We start from the raw sequence: 22691 nt of genomic DNA, 5'->3' as shown, positions 1-22691 counted from the left end.
GACTTCGTATGAAAAAGTTATAATTTTTTTAAAATAAGCTGTCATCCACTTTCACTGCCAGTTTTAGCCACGAACCGGCAGTGATAATCAAGTTTCACTGCTGGTTCTTTTTGAATGACCTTTTAGTGCTGGTCATTGATACGAACCGGTAGTGATACTCCATCACTATCGGCTCGTAAGGAACCGGCAGTGATAGGCTGTCATATAAGCCTATTTTCTGTAGTAGTGATTTCTGGGCTATAAATCCAGATATTGTGCGTGATCATAGATGGATAAAGGCAAAGCCGACATAGCAACTTGGGATTCCGTCGCTCATAGAATTTTTCTTGACATATGTGTTGAGGAAGCGCAAGCCAACAATAGACCAACCCAATGTTAGAACAATGTTGGGTGTGCCAATTTGGAAGGAAGTTCACACTACTAAAAAATAGTCATCAGTACCGACTCAAAAATGCCATCAATGACTGTTTTTGAACCGGCACTGCTTACTTGGTACTGATAGTCCGTGACTATCAGTACCGGTTTATGAACCGGCACTGATAATGAACCGACACTGATAGTCTGAGTATCACTGCCAGCTAGTGTGACATGCCGGCACTGATACTTCTGTAGGCATAAATAAATTATGAATTCAATAATACAACATTCAAAATCTAATTTCAAATTTGTATTCAAATATATGTAGACATTCATCGCAGGAAGATATATACACATGGATCACAAATAGTTCATCCACATCCATACATAATCATGAGTTCATCAACATCCACACATAAATATTATCATAGTTCACATCATAGGTTAAATACATTGCAAATGCACTCATCCCTTATTCTACGGTGCACATCGAATTATATAGTCTTCATAGTTGACATATATGATAGACTCCATATATCTCTTCCAAATAGCGTAGTGCATAAACGAGCGCATTATCTTGAGCAAGAAATGACAGATTCATCACATTTCCATAAACAGCGAAACCTTCTCCACCGAACTCCACATAAGCTTGATACCTACCTTCATGAACTCTCTTGACTTCCGGGTCAATCATTGTGAAACCCAGCCAATCCAAGACATAACGTAAGAGTGAACCTAAGCTAACATCCAAATGCATTCTGTTGTTCTAGTAAAAATCCTACAAGCAAAGAGCATGAACATGAAGAGAAAATTTGATAATATATAAAACAATACTATAGACTAAAATTCGTGGCACCAACCGTGTCAAGTGCATGTAACCGTGATAGACTGATAGCCATTGAAGCCACATCCTCCACATTCTGCTCAAGCACTTTCAATTTGAAATAGCTATAGTCAAGTAAAATGTACCCAACTTGATCATCAATCTCTTGCAAAACCGCTGCCATCGCATTTTTTTGAGCCATATGGATCTCAGGTGATTGGATACCAGAGACAACAATATTGATAGATTCTTCATTTGCCAACATCTGAAAACTAATTAATATATTTCTTGTACCACTATCACCTATAGTGGTAGTCATAACAGGTTATGTACAACCCTCTATATGAGCATCATTCCATTTAACCAAACTAGAGGAGGAATCACCTACATTGATGCATGCATATCTTTAACAACTGCACATTTTTCAATTATCAGTTGTCCAACTAAAATAGATGTAAGGTATACCATTTTGATCATCCCTGAGGGCGTAAGGGAGGGCGGGGTGTCGAGTTCGTAGAGAAATATGCCAGGAGGACGTGGGGGGCACCACACGACGGGATGTAGACACTACTTTGGCCCCACATAAATAGTGATCAGTGAGACCCACATGAACAGTACGGATTTGAGCCGAATGGGCTTGGATGGCCGGATTCAGGCCTGGATGGGCCTGGGATGGGCTTGGATAAACAGTACTGGGTTACACAGTACTAGCCCACTCAGGTATTCGGCTGGCGGCTAATGGGCTAAGGAAACTAGGTCGACCCATGGCATACAGCCTTTAGCAGCCGGGTCGTCCTGGCAGGCCAGCCAGCCACTGTGCCGAGCCACGACCCAATCGCTAGGCCAAGCCACGGCCTGAGGCCAATTCAAGCACGCACTAGGAGGCTCGTCAGAGAACCGTTCCGGCTGGGGTTCCACGAAGACGAATGCACGCTGACCTACTACGCGATACGGTGGACTCGGCTGGGCACTCGTCTGCGGCGACCGGCGGCGAGTGCGCTACCAGACGGCAACAGAAGAGAGGCAACAACGCGGCCAGAACTGGGTAGCACCTCCCTTACACGGGGAGGGGCCAACCTGCACAGAAGAGAGGCCTAGCGCCTCTTGTCATCATGGCACAATGGCCGGGCCACAACACAGGGCAGAACTACGATGGCGGCGAGCACAACTACGACGACAGAATTCAAAACACAGTGGCGCACGGCGATAAGCTACGAGGGAGCCCCGGGGACACCTACACAGACGCAAGAGGGAACTAGGAGGCTCACTGAGCGCAGGAACGGCGATGGGTGGGATAGTGGCCGGCGATTTGTCGAAGGGGCGATGGCGGTGCCGCTTGATTACTGGCTCAAGCAGGCTCCTGTCGGGCTTTCGGTGATTGGACGGCAGCACAAGGACGACGGCAAGGCCCTGAAGCTCCTCGCCAGCACGTGGTCGGCGAATTGATGACGGCGAGGTCGCGGTGGTGGTAATGGCGACGATGACAGTGGTGTGGATGGCGAAACGGGGAAGGGGCGAGAGAGAGACCGGGCATGCTATTTATAGAGGGAAGGGAGAGGCGGAAAGAGGTGGTGCGTGTGTGCTGGTGTCACGGGGACGTCGGCGGCGAGGTGGCGGCCGACGCCCACCTTTTTCTCCGGGGCATGGGCCGCCTGCGCCGGCCAAGCATGGGCGGGGGTTGCGGAAGTCGCGCGTGCAGGGCATGGGAGGAGAGAGGGTGCGCGTGAGAGAGAAGAGAGAGAGAGAGCGGAGAAGCGGAGGTCGATCGGGCCCCAGGATATTTCCCGGAGAGGGGAGGCGGCGGCCGGCAACGAGTGCACGCTAAAGGGAAGAGAAAGGGGAAAGGCGCGATGCATGGATTGACGGCGCGTGGTTCGCGGACGGCTGAGCGGCGCGCAAGGCGGGCGAGCGAGCTGGGCCGAAAAAGAGAGATGAATTCGGCCCGAGAAGAGGAAAAAGAATAATTGGGATAAGAATAAAGTTAAAATTCAAATTGAGGTATTTGAATTTGGATTTGATTTTGAATTTAGATCAACTTTATTTAGAATATCTGATCTTTGGATCTCGAGACTTTTTGGAAGATGATTTGAATCCAAGAATTTGAATTCGAATTGGATTTGACTTGAACAGAACCTAACAGTAGGTTTTGAAATTGAGAGATATTCAATTTACAACCACCATACAAAGAACCATAAGAATCTCAAATCAAAGCATATGAACCAACCTAATGCAGATATTATTTTGAAATTAACTCTAGTGCTATTTGGAACACTTATTCAACCTAGCACATCTAATATATATGAATGTATACATATACACATCCACGTACTTATCTTCTTAACCTTAGTTAGCTTAACAAACCTTAAAAAAATAGTTTGAAGCTAAATTTGTAACTAAATAAATGTGCTTGAACTCAAAATATTACAACGTGGGCCTTAGGTTAGGTCTTCCGCTGTTGGAGTGCAATGTTGGGGGAAGGAAAGCTCTTCTATTTTCCGACGTGGAATTCCCAGAAGCTACTAGTTAGGGACTCGCTAGTAATTTGGTCATCTCCAGAAGGTAGCTATCAGGAGCTTAGAATTTTTTTTTAAAAAAAAACTCTTCTAGGTGAAAAAAGGAAAATTCAAACCATGCGTGACTTATTGCAATTTGTCCATATATATATAGCTTCTGGGGAAAAGGGAAAAGAATTGTGGCAAAGTGCGACATGTGAGACGTACTTGCGTCGCTGGATGGTTTTGTAATCAAGTTGAATCTGGTAGACGCCGCCGCAAGGTTGGACTTGGACCGCAACGCAATGGAAGCCGGTGGCCGACCGGCAGCCAGCCAAGCTAGAAATCAACGGCGACCGCGTCAACCAGATAACGAACCGAACCAATCGTCGTCACGTGTTCATGCATTATGGTGAAGTATACGTCTAGCTAGTACGTATATCAACTGCAGGTGCACCCGGCCAGGCGCTGGCATGGCGGTAGAAATATAATTAAAATAAAGAGTCATATCAAGAAAAGGCTAGGCAAAGGCAATGATGAATTAATACATCTTTTTGCTAGCTGCTGCTGCAAATTGAACCATCTACATATATCAAGAATCCCTCCCTACTCTATTGATCTGAAGAGAATATGAATATGTATGTATGATTCACTGGGTTTCACTGTTGGTGTTGTTGCTGCTGCTCGTGATGTTGGCGTTGCTGTTGTTGCTGCCGCCTGCGTGCTGGCCTCCTCCTATAATGGACGTGATGGCTGCCGCCAGCGCCACCGTGAAGTTGGGGTCAGCAGTGATCGCGGCCGCTGCTGCGCTGACAGCACTGTCTGTCAGGCCGATAGGCGGCCTCGGCGCAGCGTCAGGTGCTAGGTTGTCGGATGACATCTGCAGGCCGGAGAACTTGGACTGGTTGTACAGCGCCTGCGGCGGCCCGGCAACGTGAAATTGCACCGGCTCGGGCGGGCGGGCGGCGTTGGGCGGGCCATGGGTGAGGTCGAGCGTGACGGTGGGGAAGGGCGCGGAGGCCGAGATGGTGGCCATGCTGGAGGAGCAGGGCAGCACGGTGCGCGCCAGGAAGTTGGAGCTCATGAGGCCCGCGCCGTCCGCGCCGGGCATGGAGCCCGAGAGCAGCATGGAGGCCGCGGCGCACGTGGTGGAGGCCATGGCCATCGCTGCCGGCGGGAGCGGGTGGTTGTGGGTGCCCTCGTACGTGGTGATGAGGATGGAGCGGTCGTCGGCGCATCGTTGCACCTGTGGGTCGAACAGTCATGCAGTTAGTCGTCAAACTTGTTGCTACTTGGTCCAATCCAATCCAATCGAACACGCGCGGTGGACCATGTATGGGCTGGCTGTACAGCATTGACCAGGAAATTAAAGGAACTTAGCGAGTCGTACTCGTACCTGCTTGCGCACGGGGCAGCCGTTGGCCATGGTGCACCGGTAGTAGGCACGTGGGCACGGGTTCCCCTTGGCCATCTTCTGCCCGTACTTCCTCCATTGGCACCCATCAGCGATCTGCAATTCATCCAACAACCAAGGTAAGATCGATCAAGGTACTGAAAAATAATAAATAAATTAAAGCAAGCAAGCTAACTCAACATACGATTGGAGCTTCGGATCGCGCGCGGACGGAGACGCGAGCCTTCCTCATGGTGGCCTCCTGCGCTTGCTGGTCGTGGACCTTGGCCGCCTGCAGGCCCAGCTGCTGCTGCTGCTGCTGCTGGCTCGTCGCGCCGCGTCCTTCAGCCAACCACCCCGCCGTGGACGGGCTCTCGCCGCGTTCCTGGTCCTTGCCGGTGGACGGGCTGCCCACCTCCGTCGACGAGTTCGACGGCTCCTCTGCCGCCTCGCCGGAGTGGCCCAGATCGAGGAATTGCCTGGGCGCGACGGCCTTCCCATCCTAATCAAAAGAAGGAAAATTAATTATATTAATATAATCCAGCTAATTAAAAGGAGTCCATTAAAATTAAAGCGTGGCTGGACATGGACTGGGGTAGCTGTGGATCGAACTTGTATTTACCAGCTGGTGGTGGGTCGTCGGAGGTGGCTGGGACGTCTGGCCGGGAGGCAGCAGCTGGCCGGCCTTTTGCTGCATGAGCGCGACGAGGTGCATCTGGAGCGCCTGGTAGCTGGTGGTGACCTGGGTGAGCATCCCCCGCAGCCGCTGGTTCTCCTCGTTCATGCGGCCCAGCTCCGCCTGCATGGCCGCCAGCTGCTGCTTCTGCTGCAACGGATTGTATGCATGCATATCATACCACTGGTCAGTTAACTAACACCACACGGATGTATATCATCCAGCTGTAGCGGCCAGATCCGGCCATCAAACAAGAACATGCATGAATCAATCAGTCAGAATAAGTACCTCGCCGGTGTTGCTGCTCTTGTCCTTGTCGGGCCGGGACGCCGCGTCGTCGTCGGCCACCACCGACCGGTCGCTCCTGGCGTTGTTCGCAGGAAGGAGCTGTATGGCATCGCATGGAGTATAAGATGGATCGGCATCAGGAGGATACAAGTGATTAAGTGCCTGGCGAGGAGGCATGCATCAACGACGGTGGCGAGGAACTATGGATCGAACCAACGTACGTTAATGGTGAGGTCCTCCTTCTTGATGGAGAGGCCGAGGCCGAGGCCCCCCATGGCGTGGGCCGAGACCCGGGTGCTGTTGATGTTCTTCTTCTCGTCGGAGAAGAAGTCCACCTCGAGGGACCTCCGCCCCCTTCCGTCGTCCGCCTCCATGGTCGACGCTCTGTGGAACGGCGGCGGCGCGAGCAGGTTGAGGAAGGCGAGCGGGCGCGGCGACGCGTCGAGAGCTAGCAGGCCTCCTCCGCCACCCCCCAGATGGGCCTTGTCCATGCAACTTGTATGCAAGCCTTGCCTGTCGCTGTTCCTTTTCGTGCTAGGGGAGAAGAAGAGTGGAGGAGGGATCTGAATGGAAGAAGGAAGAAGGAAGGAAGTCTGTGACCGGTGGCACGGGGCCGCGTATAAAAAAGGGGCTGGCTGACATGACATCAGGAGCTGCGTCAGTGGGGCGTGGCGCGTCCTCACTGGGCAACGCGGCGAGAGAAGGAAGAGAGACGACGAGTCCACCCTAGCGGCGTGGGATGGCGGCATCTGGTACGTGCGTGCGTGTCTACACTTTTCATCCCCCGTCCTTACTGGGCTCTAACGTGTCGCATAGCTAGTGGAGGAAAAGAAGATCTCACGGGGATCTATCCGCATCGGGTCCTATAAAAATTTTCTCCGTCTTGTCTTGCATTCAGCTTTCCGGCCTTTTCTTCTTTTTTCTCCCCGTACGCCCCCAAAGCCGAAGCCAAGGAAATTGAATCGTGAGTCAATGGTCGCAGCTGTCGACTTGGATGGTCCGGTCCTCCATCCATGCTCACCATCTGCTGCCTGCGTTCGTGCGGGGGCGAAAAAGAAAAAGGCTCGGACCAGTTCCACGAAGCTAGCTCCGGTTCCACGTGGAGACAACGTCAACGCCCTTGACTCTCTCGGCCCCACCCCTTCTTCGCTTCGTGTGCTTGATCGGGGAACATGCATGCATGCCTGCCTGCCTGCATCTGCATGGCCCCAATAGTTAATTCACCCGATCCAAGCTTCAGCTGCTAGCTAGCCAATTCATATTCAGTCCATCCATCACCTCTCGTCGGATTTTGTTGTCCAAGATGCCATCTAGGTCTGAGACACCACTGGGACTGGGATAGCTACCTGCAGATCCTACACAAGGATGCGCGCATATGCATGTGATTCTGTAGCATAGCATACAATTTACAATGCAAGTGTATACACCGGCCGCGCCGCCCGGGAAGCACTCCTCCTGCATGGCTACTGGGGTCGTCCCATTTACCAGAATCATGCATTCATTTCTACCACCTTTGCCACTCCTCGACGATCGCGAGGGATTGATAAATCTCAAAAATAATTTCAAGCCACTTACCGATACGTTGCCCGCGACGTGACCATACCCTGTAAGGCTGTGTGTGACTTCCTCGATCTCTTTAGAATCATGTGGTGTGTCTGGGGATGCTCATTCGGTTGTGAGCTGTCCTGTTATAATACCTCGGTCTATTAGTGTGTAATTCTATCTTGAATTAGTCCCAGCGTGTAAGCTTGAGTTGTCTAAACATAGTATTTTTGGATTAATTTTTTTACACGAAGCGACAATAAAAATGTAAGAGAGGTGTTATACACATGTGTAAGATCGACCCACATGGGAGCTACACGGTAAATGGATTTTGGATGCAGGGTATGTTAGAGTTTGGTTCGTGTGCGCTTCTTTTTGTTATGTAATGTTGTCACTCTCTTAATGAAATATGTTCATTGCATGTTTTGAAAAAAAAAGGATAGTATTACAGTTGTACCTCGAGAGTAGAGGTTAAAGATACAGTGTTTTTCATTTTGCAGGTTGGTGAGGGAGCACTTGCATACTCAAAGAAAGGAGGTGGACACCGAGTTCGATCCCGGGTGGCATCAGGCTCGACGGCCTGCTCTACCAAACGAGCTAGCGCTCATTCCCAAGATACACTGTCATTATTCCTCCCGTATGAACGGGGTCAACCGGGATGGACATGTTGTGGGTGTTGCTGCTAATTATCTCTCCTAGCGATCGAATTCAAACCACGTAGGCACTACTGCACGGTCTGATACTCACCTACGTTACCATAGTATCGATCGCCTTGATCAGTCAAGTTGATTACCGGGGAACGAACATAATTAATTAGATGGATCCTTGTTTGACCTTAGGTGGCGGTAAGAATCAACGGCGATCGAGCAACATGCATAGAGCCGGTCATTGGGGTTTCAATCAATAAAGGAGTATGCTTTTAAAAGATCAATGACTTTGGTATTAGGTCATTGTAATTTTAGTAATTAATATCAACATAATACACTATAACAAAATAGGTCATTCGAGCCGTAATGACTAGGCTAGAACCGGTACCGATGAAGTATCAGTGCCGGTTCGTAACTTTCTATTCTCGATCAATGATCAAGCCGGGTTAAACCGGCATTGATACTCTCAACAGACTTGAAATTTTAATATATCCTGATTTTTGCTCATGCTTATGCCCAGCTCATCTCTTTTCTCTCCCTTATCTCTTCAGACTAGCCATCACCGGCTCGATCTCACTCTTTCTCTCTCCCCTCACCAACCTCTCTCTCCCCTCACCAGCCTCCCCCCCCCCCTCACTGGCCTCCTCCCAGCCTCCACCACCAACAACTCCACCCCTTGCGAGATCCATGGCGGGATCCAGCCATGGATCTTGATAGGGTCAGAGATCCTCGTGGTGTGGTGACGGCGGGGGCCCTGAGCGGTGGCTGACGCTGCTGGCGCTTTGGCTGGAAGTGCTGGAGAAGGCTGCGAGTGGGCCAGGCATGAGCTAGAGTGGCAGCACTAGGTGGAGTGGGTTGGTGGTGCTGGACGAGGCGGTGAGCGGGCTGGGCATGAGCTGGAGTGGCAGCACCAGCATTCGCCTCGTCGCGTGGTCATTCTGCTTCGTCTTCCTCCTCGACGACGCCAGCACAAAGACAGCTAGCAAGTAGAGCGCCTAGCCGTGGAACGGATGGAGCTGGAGCATCCTATCTGGGCACATCGAGGAGCGCGGCAGGGGCAGTCGGCGAGGAGTGTGCAGTCAGGGTGTTCTGTGGCGACGACCTTCGTGCCTCGCATTTTCTTGTGTTGGACGGAGCAAGGCTACGCTAGCGAGCCAAGCGGCGGAGGGGGGGCGAGCGAGCGCGACGGCGGTGGCAGACGAGCCGACTCATTTACTTTTTTTTTTGCTCTCGAGAACCACTTTTAGTGCCGGTTGTACAACCAGCACTGATTGGGGTAACTTTCAGTGCCGACCCATCAGTGTTAGATGCAAAATCAGCACTGAAGGGCTCTTTGAGCCGGCACTAAAAGGCCTTCTTGTAGTAGTGATATGACGACTAACATAGTTTTATAGTATGCAAGGTTTAGTCTCATGGTTACTATTCGATGGACTTAGGGTTCAAGCATCTCAATCAAATGGGATCAACATCAAGATCAAAGAAGAGCTTCATGAAGATATATGACCTATTGTTAATTTAAACAAGTAATCATAGTGTTGAGAGCATCACTTATGTAGATATGTTTGTTTTATGGTAATATCTAGATTTTGAGCGTGCGGCCATTAACGCTCATGCCCGCACACTCACTGAGCTAAGCCTCATCCCCACACTCTATTGCCCTAGGCCCCTTGTCCTTCGATGTGGTTGCTCCACCTCCACACAAAAATCTACTATCCGAGCCCCACTCACCAAAATCCTCTCAATCTCTTAGAAATCTAGAAGCCTCCTCATCCCATTCCCCACCATCATTGCATTGAAGCTCACCCATCAGGGGGCTCGTTGGCCATCCCCCGGCATGGAGCTGATGGATCTAGCCCACGAGTTGGGCAACCGCGACTCATGCCCTTCGTCTCGTGCCGATTACGACCTTGATTTGTGCTTGTTCTGCTCAAACCTCACACCACCTCCAAACACGGCAGGGAATGAGGATGGGAGAAGCAACTGCGGAGGTCATCACAGATAGATGGTAGAAGGAAGCCAGTTGCATTGTTTGCTCCCAAAGTTGCTCCATTTTTTCATTTTTGGTGCATCGATTCAATATTCTCTCTTCTCTCTCCTAATATGCATATCTCTATGTCTCATCTATCGATTCAACCTCCCATCCCAAATCGATTGACATGGTAATTGTGTTAGCATTTTGCTAGATTTGGTGGAGCAGAGATGAGTGGAGCTTGAAGCCACACATGATCAAGGGTGTGTATACAACTTGCTTACCAGATTGGCTAGATGTGCTCATGAGGGTTCGTTGAGTGGAGGCACTAGCGCACTGGAGTTCGACCCACTCCTCCCTGGCACCGATGAGCTCCTCGCCTCCCAGAACACCCTCACCTCCAACCACCCTAACATGCTCGCCGTCCTCCAGTTGCCCTTGGGGGCCAGCCCCGACCAAGCCACCATCTCTCATGTCTTCCGCCGCTTCGCACTCCTCAGCCCCAGCAACCAGCACCCCATCTCTAAGATGGCCCTCCACCTCATCCACGATGCATACACCCTCCTCTTCTATCCATCCTGTTGGCCACGAGCTCGTTAGATTTGCTCTCCACTTTAAATAAATTTGCTCTTGGATTTGGCACGGATTTGCTCCTAAAAAGATATAAAATTGCTTTCTATTTTTTTATGGATTTACATTTGTAAATTGAAACAAATTTGTCCTCTGAATCTGTATGGATTAATTTGCTTGTAAATAAAACAAATTTGCTTTATGAGTTGGTACAGATTTACATGTAAAATTAAACAAATTTCTCTTTTGTGTCATATTGATTTGCCTTTGTAAATTGAGGCAATTTGCTCTCTCAAACCTAGGGAAGGATACAAATTGCTTTTGATTTTTGTTTGGAAATATGTAGTAGATTGATTTGATTTTTGCTTTTTTGATATCTGATTCATGCAAATATGCTTGCACATTCATTCCAACTTGTTTCTGAGTCCATTCTGGTTTGCTTACAACTTTTAACAAAAATGCTTATCAACCTGGTGATTAAGGAAAGAACATATGGATTTTCACTATTTTTGTTTGGTTTTACCGCATATTAAAGTTGGATCTGTAAACAATGTGCTTGGAGCTTGTATGCTAAGTAGCCGAAACCCGAAAAGGATGATGTACTTTGAAAATTGAATGTTAAATATCCAAAAATGGAAAGAGGAAGTAGTGTCTAGACCAAACTATACCAAATATGGGTGTGCATGCAAAACTATTATAGCATGCACGGCCAGAATTTAGTCATTTTCTTGTTTTATTTGGCCATACTATTAAGAGGAGTTTCAATTTAGTAGCTTGATGTAGTTTATTTAGCCTAATTACCTAGTAGGTAATGCACACTATGCTTATCTAGCTCTAATAGACACAATGTGTCAAAGCCCTCCTTCGGGTCATATTGTGCAACTCATAATAGTCCCTGGATCAGTAGCCGGTACGCACATTTTTCGAACAGTAATAGACATCACAGACATACATCAATTAAAGTACAATACTTATGTATAATACAAAGTTCATTACAACAAACACCCTAGTCATAATTAAACAGAGTTGTACAACATAGCGGAATTAACGCAAAAGTGACCCAAGCCCTACATGCAACTTAAGTACAGACGAAACCTAACTTTCTTACTCTTCATTTTCACCTTCGATGAAGTCAACTTATAGGTCTTCATCTGAATCCAAATATAGCAAGAGTGAGTACATAAGGTACTCAGCAAGTCCTACCTCAAGGGGAATAAGTAGATTCGTAAGGATAGAACAAGGATAAGGTCATAAAGTCTTTAGGTTTTGCGGAAAGCCAATTTTGATGCAGGGTTCAATTTGCAAAGACTTTACAAAGCAGCAGAAAGAAACATAGTTGAGTTTAAGTTTATGGAGTTGTTGGCCCTAGGGAGATGCAATCGGTCCCACCAATTCCCAAGTTTTATAGTTGGTGGACACCCTGTCCTTACCAACTCAAGGCTTAAAACCTACATTTCCAAAACACGGACACACTACCCACTCACTCCTCAAGGAATACTCACGCCTTTAAGCTAATCATCAAAACCACACCATAGTGTTGTACATGACCATGGAGATGGCTATTAAATAGATTTATACTCTACAGAGTTTGCACAACTTTACCCACATGATATATCCAACCTCCAACCAGGATTAGCCATGGAGCAACATAATGAGGCTACTCATCAATCCAACATTCTGTATTCCCGCATACGGGAAATAAACAATTAGGGCTCATGACTTTCATAACATCCTCTCAGGGCTAGGGCCCCTCAGGGCTCATTTAGAGACAAAAAAAGCCTCCAGCCAGATCTCGGGTCTCCTAATGGATGACTCGAGTCTTCTCCTGGCTCCCATCACAACTCCTGCCTCTAGGCGGTCCTTTGGATAGGTCGAAAGGTGAGTTGCCATAACCTTTACCCACTCTCACAACATTTGGTTGTACGGATGGTCGCTATGTGAGATGCCAAAATTAACTGGTCCTTATACGACCGAGGTGAGTGGGCTCCTAGCAAGAACACCATGCAGGTGAACCTTGCTCCCAAGGCAGTTCCACACCTGTGGGGTACCTTACTCACCCATGCCAAATCAATCTTTGGGGTTTCTTTATTAACACACTAACTCACTCACACCACCAAACACACACCATATTTCACACATTTCAAAAGAAAACATGATTCAAGTTATTCTGATGATTCCTTTGTTTAAGCAGAGCAGTCCTAAGCATACTACCAGGCAAGCAATCATCCAAGCAGTCAATATAGTTGATGTTGAGGATCTTGTAGGATTTCAACAGAATTTAGATAAACAATAACAAGGCATGGCATATACAAGCTAGATCATAAGTACCTTAGCATTTTAAATTAAAGTTAATAACTTAAGCATGCATATTTCTATAGTTTGAAACAAAAGCTCTACTGGTCGTGCTTGAAATCATAGGTTCAACATGATCAATGGTGTATGACTTCCATTGTTGAAGTCTCCTTCCACTCCTTGTAGTCTGGGTCATCGGGGTCTTCCTCGAATGCTCCTTCCTCTAACATATGCAAACGAACAACAACAAGCGCTTACACAAACAATCAAGCAACTAAATTATACTAAAAAATATTTAAATTACAAACATTAAGAATCAACATGGCTAGATAGATCTCGAATTTAGATGTTTGTAACTCCGACGATGCGTCTTTTCCCAGCGAGAACCACATGGCGTTTATTCTTTATTGTGTCAGTCACATAAAAGACTTGACGAACATCTTTAGCGAGTACGAAGGGTTCAGACTTGTATCCGGCATGTTTGAGATCAGCGCTAGTGAACCCATACTTGTCATTAGTGACGCCCTTTGCCCCATGTACCCAACGGCACTGAAACAGGGCTATCTTGAATCCCAAGTAGTTTAGCTCCCAGATCTCCTATATTTGACCGTAGTATGTGCCCCTATGTATGTTGTTGTCATAAGCATCTATACGGACACCACTGTTTTGGTATATGCTCTTCTCATCTTGGGCAACCGTATAAAATGTGTATCCGTTTATATCGTACCCTTGATATGTCATAATTGTGTATATAGGGTCTGATGCCAGTTTTTTTTATCAGAGCACTTGTAGGAGTACTCGATTGTCTGATTCAATCTCAGAACCAAGTCGTGAACCTTCGCATATGTTGCCTCGCAACCCAAGCTTCGGTCTACCCTGGATTCTCTTCAAGCAGTATCTGTTTGTGCTCATCGACATATGGGCACACTTCGCTCATTTGTTGCAGCACGAGGAAATGAGCTTGGTCGTAAGCCTTCGGATCAGGAGTTATTGCCATCTTCCCCAGAACTCCCACACTTGCAAGCCTCCCGTCATGGCGAGACTTAGGCACGCCAATTGGATTATTTGGGTCAATGCAATTAACATACCACTCCAATGCCTTCTCCGTCGCATAACCCTGCACGATGCATCCCTTAGAAAAGGCTCGATTCCTTACGTACAACTTGAGAACGGCCATATATCTCTCGTATGGAAACATGTGATGCAGGAACACGATGCCAAGGTAGTGTATCTCCTTCACAAGGTGAGCAGTGAGATGTATCATGATATCGAAAAGGATGGTGGAAAATACGCCTCAAGAATACATAGATTCTCAATGTGTCTTCTTTCTAGCTCCTCCAGCGAGTCTGGATCGAGCACCTTTTGTTCAATTGCATTGAAGAAAAAGCACAGACTCAAGATAGCCTCGCGAACCTTTATTGGGAGGATGTTCCTAATAGCTACCGCAAGCAGTGACATCATCATCACATGGCAATCATGGAACTTCATCATGGCGAAATTCATTTTCAACTCTTTCACCGAGACAAGTCTTGCGATGTTGGATGAGTAACCGAAGGGAACTTTCACACTGTGCAAGAACTCGCAGAATTCTCTTTTCTTCTTCCTGGAGAGAGTGATAGCTGCTGGGGGTAAGTGTTTTCCTTTGTCCACATCTTGTGCATGGAGCTCTGGCATTAAGCCTATTTCTTCAAGGTCAGCTCGTGTGTTCTCATGATCCTTTTCTTTTCCCTTCATTTGGATCAATGTACCGATCAGACTCTCACAGATATTCTTCTTTACATGCATGTTGTCGATAGAATGACGAACATCTAATTTTTCCCAATACTCTAGCTCGAATAGTATTGATTTCTTGTTCCACATTCCTAATTGTTCATCATCCTTAGAGGATTGATTTCACTTGCCAAGGACAACATTGATATCCTTAACCTGATTGTGGATATCTTCCTCGCTGAAATACCTCAGAAGTAACGCTTTCTCCCTTGTGCCATCGATCTGCTTGTCCATGTTTCGGTACGGGTGCTTCCTGGAAAGGAAACTTTGATGCGCATGTACACTATTTTCTTTGAGTTGTTCAACCTCAAACTGCATGTGTCATCTAAGCAATGGGGGCAAGCTTCACCTTTTATTTTGCTCTGACTTGACAAGTTACGAAATGATGGCAGATCATTGATGGTGACAAATAACATGGCGTGCAAGGTAAAGTACTCTTGCTTGTACTGATCCCAAACCTCGATGCCTTCCGACCAGAGTTCCTTAAGATCATCGACTAAAGGCCTGAGGTACACATTTATATCATTGCCAGGTTATTTCGGTCCTGATATTAAGGTCGACAACATAATGTATTTCCGCTTGGTACAAAACCAGGGTGGAAGGTTGTAGATCGATAATACAACATGCCAGGTGTTATGTGAGGTACTCATGTTACCGAATGGATTCATGCCAGCTGTGCTCATAGCAAACCTAATATTTCTCAATTCTTCGGCGAACTAACCAAATGTGGAATCAACGATTCGCCACTGAGCAGAGTCTGCCAGGTGGCGTATCATTGCATCGTTCTTACAACCCTCCTTATGCCAACGCACTAATTGAGCCTACTTTCTGTTGGCAAACAGACGCTTCAGATGGAGAATTACAAGAAAATATCACACCACCTTCCTAAGATCACCTTTACTTTTCTTGCCTTCGTCCATATCACCACCGTCATTTCTACGCTTATATCGATGGGTTTCACACACGGGGCATTGATCCAGCTCTGCATACTCTCCACGAAATAAGATACAATTCTACTTACATGAATGTATTTTTTCTATTTCCAGTCCTAAAGGACAAATTATCTTCTTCACGTCATAGACGCCCTCGGACACCAAGTTCCCCTCCGGTAGCATGTCCCTTAGCTGATCCAGCAATGCTTCAAAACTCTTATCAGTCCAACCATGTGTTGCCTTCAGCTGTAGAAGCTTTAGGTTCCTAATATCCGTGTGTACTTCTCCTTACAGTTGGGATAAAGGGGCGTCTTGGAATCCCACATAAATTCCTGAAATTTAGCAAACTCACAATTATTATACTCGTTGTGTCGCTCAACATCTCGCACAATCTAGTCCACATTCTCCACAAAATCCTCGAGATCATTATCATTCAAACCTAATATGTCCTCATCCCTGAGATTATGATCCATTTCACCAGGTGTAAGTCCTTGATCCACACTGTCGGCATAGAGGGCCCGATCCATCTCTTCCTCGTTAATGCCTTCTTCGCCATGTTTGTTCCAACATGTATAATTCTCTTTAAATCCACGCATGACCAAGCGTGCATGGATATTGTCTAGTTTCAGGAACTTCTTTTCATTCCTGCAGTCGCGACACGGACAATACATTGCCGTTTTACCACAATCTTTCAAATCCGCCAAGGCAGCACTCATGAAATGTTCACCCCACTCAGGTACTCCGAACAAATCCGGGTCTTGAGGTACATCAAACTTCTGTCCGTCATCTACAATTAATGTAAAAACATTCATTCTTCATTAACAATGACCTTAATTTCGTGGTTAAGCACGCGATTAAAAATTCCCTACAAATGCACTAGATCTATGACATCTCGCGGTACATCGGGCAAATCTAATATCAAATCTAACATAAATACAACTCACTTGTTCTAAGATTTTGGATAAACATGCAAAATAGTCGATTACAACTCAAAGCATAATAAATCTACCAATTAGGGTTTAGAGGAGGAGAGGAAAGGAGAAGGAAAGGGGGAGATGCAAACCTTCAAAGACCTAGCACCAATTCAAACTTCAAATCAACAAGATATTGAAGAATACTAGAGGAGCCGGTGAAAATCACCAGCTACTGTGCGGACGACACTATACAGTAACTGTTCGCCCGCACAGTGGCTGACCAGCTCTTAAAATAGAGTTGAGTAATATGTGACGGATGATAAGGTTACCCATCACCTACTAAGAGTCATAAGTGACAAGTTGAATTGTAACCCGTTACTTATAATTGGTTCAGGGAGGTCCATCACCTTTGCCAAGTTATAAGTGTCGGGTCATAATATGACCTATCGCTTATTACTGTTGTAGGGTTACCCATCACCTATAACCAAATTATAAGTAATGAGTTTAGTTATTACTTAAAAAGTAGTAGTTAAAGTTATGTTTTAGAGATAATATTTATGCAAAAATGATATTTATTTATGGCTTAGAGAGTAAAATAAAGAAGGTCCGGTCAGAGCTGGTTGTTTAGCTGCCCACGTTGTACAGTTAGAAAATGGAAGCATCATATCGAGGAGAAGTAAGCCGCTCGTCGGCCGAATACGAAAATTTCACTAGCACATGTAAATGCATAGTTTATTAGAACTATTCATTTGAATTAAGATTCATGCTGAAGAGATATATGAAAAAAAACCTTAAAATATATGAGTGAATCAATGAATAGATAAGTATCAGGTGGGAGAGATAAACGAACGAGATAGTCCGTACGTGCGCAAGAGTATACGAAGTTGTATTTCCCCTGCCGGCCCCCTGATTGGTGGATCTAGTCGTCATGTGGTCACCTGAAGGAGACTTCGATTCCTGCAGCTAAGCAAGCATCTCGTCAACCTCCCACAGTGTCCCCATTGATGATCATATTTTTTTAAGTTAGATATGTGGAGTAGTTGAACTTATTAACCAAACTAGCTAGTTAATCGATCGTCTAGTTAGGTTAAATCAGCTAGCAGATAACATACTATACACACTTGTCCTTTTCGATCCAACCTCTTGCTAACATATACTAAGAAACAGGCTAAATTAAAAAAAAATGGAGCTAGAGATCAATAAAAGGAGAGGCACATAGCTGGCTTGGATTTTTAAGCTAATAACTGGGTACGTAGTAATCCCAGCCTGATCAGATCTTTTTGGTCTTTGTATCCCTTTGACTTCCCGCGTGCAGGCCAAAGGAAGGTCTTGGATCGATCTACTCTTGCCCTTATCATCAGGTAGCAAGCGTGGTGCGTGAGATCGATCGATATGCTCAGATGCATGGTAGCGGCCGGTGTGAACTGATCGAACTCATGGTGGACGTCCCCGGCCTCACGTCTTCTCTTCCTTCCACAGCTAGAAAGCTCAGCTGAGCTGAGCTGATTTCTTGGACCGCCGCGGTACGTGCTTTTGACGGAGACTATTGAATCTAGTATATCGTAGACCAGAGAAGGGAAGGGAGAACCACCGGCGGCCGTGTCTACTCTCAACAACCCCCCCCCCCTCTCTCTCTCTCTCTCTCTCTCTCTCTCTCTCTCTCTCTCTCTCTCTCTCTCTCTCTCTCTCTCTCTCTCTCAACGTAAGAGTCTGTTAAAAAATTCAAACGTTTAATTTGCGGCACTCAATTCACATGCATCACCGGCATCAAGAATTCGCTCCTTTTTCTCTTCTCATTTTTTCTTTTTGCAAGGAAAAGGTCCAAAAGTACACGACCCTTTTGAGTTGAGCCAAACGAAAGCTACTCTTTCCTTCCCAAAGGAAAAAGGGAACCCATATATACCAGGCACTTCAATTCGTGGTGCACGTGTTTTGTTGTGGTTTATCCTTCCCAAAGGATCGAAAAAGGGAGCGTCTTTTATTTGACAACAAATGTGTACATGAATACATGATGAGATACTAATATATTCCGGCGAGCATAGACTCCATAAAGTTTCTTTTTGAAAAAAAAATAGCGAGCATAAAGGTGTTGTGAACTGCGGACGCAAGCCTACATTTTCCCCCTTAGAACTGTTAGTACGACTGAAATCTTCCGTTGTTTTCTGTTGATGCACGCCACGCAAGAGCCACATCAGGCTCTAGGATGGGATGTAGCACCAATGGATAACCATAAATCTCCTCTAGTTTAACTTAATTAATCAACTAAATATTTTTTTACCTCATATTGTAAAGTTAATTATGTAAGTTGAACTAAAGTGAATCTATAGATCGCTCCACGTCCATCCCTATCAGGCTTGTTGATCGCATGCGTCCGAAAACAATGTGGTGATGACGGACGGTGTGGTGGGAGCGTGGTGTGACAAAAAATAAAGTGGTAACGGATCTAGTGGTAGGAACCACCGGACACGGGGAGGTGAAATGTGCGGAGAGGCAAGCCGGAGTTATCTTGGTTGAAGGAAGGGAGAGAGACATCATCTACAAACAGGATGAACATGATTTACCAGAACATTATCGGATATTAATTTGGAAGATTGCTAAGGTGTGAACGTTAAGTAGATAAGATCTAATTAACACTTTCCTTTTTGCTCAATATTTTGTCTTTGGTTAACGCTAAAAGAAATATTCAAAGGTTTCAGAAATCGTTGGACTAGGTTTTAAAAATGTTAAAGTAGGTTCAGAAAATTATTGGACTAGGTTTAAAAAATATTAAAGTAGGTTCGGATAACTGTTGAACTAGGTTTTGAAAATTATTGACATGTTTCGGAAAATGTTGAACTAGATTTAAAAATTGCTGCCAATTTTTTAAAATGTTGAGCTAGTTTTCAAAAATTGCTGATAGGTTTAAAAATTGTTGAAAGGAGTGTTAACTAAATAAGGATCCAGTGAACATTCAACACATAGGGCCTCCCTTAATCTGACGGCTATGGCCATTCGACTGAAGAGATTTCATATAATCTCGATCGACCTACGCTGAGAGTCTATTCCTTTCGTACAAAAATTCCATATAACTAAGTGATAAGTAGGTCCAGCAATAGGCCTTGGTCCCTGAATGCTTGAGTACTTCTCTAATTAGCACTTCAAATTTATGTCCAGTTAAGATAAAAACATCCATTTGGCAGTACATGTTGCTACTACAGAAAGTAGTTTCACTACGGGCTCTAAAGTGACCTTCATTGCCGACTATCACTGTCAGCTCGAGGATCGACGGTGAAGGAGTTATCACTGCTGGCTGAAGCCTTCAGCCGGCAGTGATAGTCGGCCCTAATAGTCAGGTATCAGTGCTGGTCAATACCTTCATCCGACAGTGAAGTATCACCGCCGGTTCAAGCTTTCAGCTGACAGTGATGCCTTTCATCACTGCCGGTTCATAAGCCACATTAGCTTATTCTTCTCATGTGGTTTTTGAACTGGCAGTGATGCCCCATCACTGTCGGCCCATTAGGTATCAACAATGATGGGCTGGCATATATAACCGGTTCTGTAGTAGTATGTCAATATATAGTTTCTTGCTTTATGGCTCCTTTAATCACTACTGTAGAAAGCCTCATTAGTGAAGGTTCAAAATCATCATTAGTGACGGGTTTTCAACCACCACTGATTAATCAGTATTGATAGTCATTGATTATCAGTACTGGGTATAGAGTTAGCACTAAAAATCATTATCAGTGTCGAAAATTTTCTGACCTCATTCTTGACAACATGCTAGCGTATGAATTAAGCTAGGTATCATCAACCTAAGTCTACAACCATCAAAGTTGTCAGTCCTAAAAAGAAGAAAACAAAACTACAGCTATCAGGTCATGGGGATTAGATGGGAACGGGGAAAGGGAAATATCTACTGCTCGTCATTTCTCTACATGCATGGAAGCTAAGGAACAGGAGGCCGGTTGAAGAGCGGAGATGGCTTTGACCGACTGAGAGAGATACATATACGTCTCCTCCCATCCCTGCAATCGATAGATCGATGCAGGCGGTGGCGGGGGAGAGAGACAGGCTCTTTTCTTTTCGTCAGTCAGTCTTCACGAGTGAGCACGCGGGCGCGAGAGAGGATAAGAGAAGCCAGCCAATCCATCCATTGATATGATCCGTCTCTAACTAGTCATCTGTCATCGTCACCAAGCGACAAGAGGATCTAGTCGAGGAAAGAGAGATGATGGATAGCGAATGCGATGGCCAACCAACAGCACCCAAACCCAAATTCTTATTACGAGGGGAGGTGGGCTGCAAGAGCAGGTACAATGGGGACCTCCTACATAGAGGCAGCGCTATCGGCAGATAAACCCCATTGGAACCCTAACCCATCACGGCACGCTTGGGAAAAATCAAAGGAAGAAGAAGGGCCATCCAATTCAGCCATAGCACAAATCTTAAAGCGTGTTATCCAAAGCTCGGGGTAGCATGCCCTACATACAGGATTTCCCGGTACAATACGGGCTCATTTGGATGCAAGGGTGAAAGAACCGTATGGAATTAAACTTTGAAGGGGATTTTTCATGTACATATGGCACCCCCTTCCCTGCGAGGGAAAGAAACCCCGCCTGAGGGCAATTTTCGGGCGTCATTTGGGAGGCCATAGGATAAAAATCCCGACCATTAATAAAATTTCAAAAAAAATTAGAAAAAACACATAATTCGAAAACACTGTTGAAAAAAAAAATGTGCCATGGCCAATCTTTCACTAGCATTTGTACATGCATCCAATCAAGGTGATCATTAATAATGGTCGTCTACTAATTCATAGCTTTCATCCTCATCTAATATTAAGTAGAGGGACAAAACTCAAAGTGCAGTCTAGCTAATTAATTCATGCATGCATGTCAATACTCAAAATACAAGAAACAATTGAACTATCATTAGCATATCACATCCAAATGCTCCTTATATATTCTGCAAAATTGTAACCTAGAAGCTTTGATCCAAATTAGGCCTGCAAGGACATCGAAATAGACAAGATGATAGTTAGATTCTAATATTAGTATGAGTAGACACTTCGTAAAAGAAGTAGGCAACATTTTAATCAAGCAATCTAATACTTAGTATGAGTAGACTACTAAAATGAATTACAATAAGAAAAGAAGCACTTTCTTCTTCCCCACACAATCCCTATCTCCACTCCACTATGCAAATAGCACACCTATTTGTGGGTGTCATTATTCATCACCTGCCCCCTTTCTTTACAGCTATAATTAGGACCCCTTTCTTTTTAGCAACAAAAGGATGATAAAGATGCATCACAGTCACAGACACATCCTTGAAGAACAGTTCAGTCAGGTTGTCTCTGAATCCCATCAAGCATCACAATTCAGCTGAGACTGTTGCTCTCACGATGACATGTAAAGCCGGTAATGAACTTGCCATTTTGGTTCATCAAATTGTGAAGTGAGCTCACAATTAAAATTGTCTTGAGTGGTTGAGCACATGAGATGTTTCTGCACAGCTCATAGCTCAAGAATATGTATACATGTCAACATCAAAGAAGTCTAAGTTTTGTGAGAATATTAATAAATTTTAGTCTAAGTTTTCAAATTGCATACCTTGGGAGCAATTTCGCCCTTAACCCACAGTAGATGAACTCTTGGGTTCTTGAAATTGATGAAAAATTTTCTATTCAGTTCACACTTGAAGATACTTGTTGCCATTGCCTTTTCCTCATATGAATGTTCTTCAATTGATTCTAGAAGAGCAAGACAATTCTTGATGGAATGAATTAATTGTATAAGAGTGAAGCATGTACCAGAACTAGAAATACATAACTAATACAACTTCTATAGCAATGCGTGAAAGTAATTATTAGATAAAGCAGTAATTGCATCCATTAACTTTAACTAATACAACTTCTATAGCAAACAAGTTTCTTATGCATACTAATATTGCTTGTCATACCTGGTTTTGATTGTATTGTTCCCATATCTACATAGCAATCAGATCTCGAAGAACAATCCCATCATCGATTTGTAAGCTCAATA

At 45.4% G+C, this 22691-nt stretch overlaps 1 protein-coding gene across 3 annotated transcripts; it reads right to left on the bottom strand.

Annotated features, from left to right (window-relative positions):
• Positions 1 to 4193: 4193 nt before the first annotated feature.
• On the bottom strand, positions 4194 to 6627 carry LOC133884707 (WRKY transcription factor 6-like). Of its 3 annotated transcripts, none has more exons than XM_062324258.1 (6): positions 6251 to 6627; positions 6030 to 6128; positions 5688 to 5891; positions 5271 to 5567; positions 5069 to 5182; positions 4194 to 4918 (listed from the first exon to the last, which is right to left on the bottom strand). In XM_062324258.1, exons 1-6 carry the CDS (start codon positions 6518 to 6520, stop codon positions 4322 to 4324), a joined length of 1581 nt encoding a protein of 526 aa, XP_062180242.1. In that variant the 5' UTR covers positions 6521 to 6627; the 3' UTR covers positions 4194 to 4321. The 3 variants fall into 3 exon arrangements, with proteins under 3 accessions (XP_062180242.1, XP_062180318.1, XP_062180390.1); XM_062324334.1 differs by having other exon boundaries at positions 5688 to 5888; XM_062324406.1 differs by having other exon boundaries at positions 5688 to 5882.
• Between the last annotated feature and the right edge of the window lie 16064 nt (positions 6628 to 22691).

Source organism: Phragmites australis, chromosome 1 (genome assembly GCF_958298935.1).
Source record: "Phragmites australis chromosome 1, lpPhrAust1.1, whole genome shotgun sequence".
Taxonomy (NCBI): domain Eukaryota; kingdom Viridiplantae; phylum Streptophyta; class Magnoliopsida; order Poales; family Poaceae; genus Phragmites; species Phragmites australis.
This window is presented reverse-complemented; position numbering and strand designations above follow the sequence as displayed.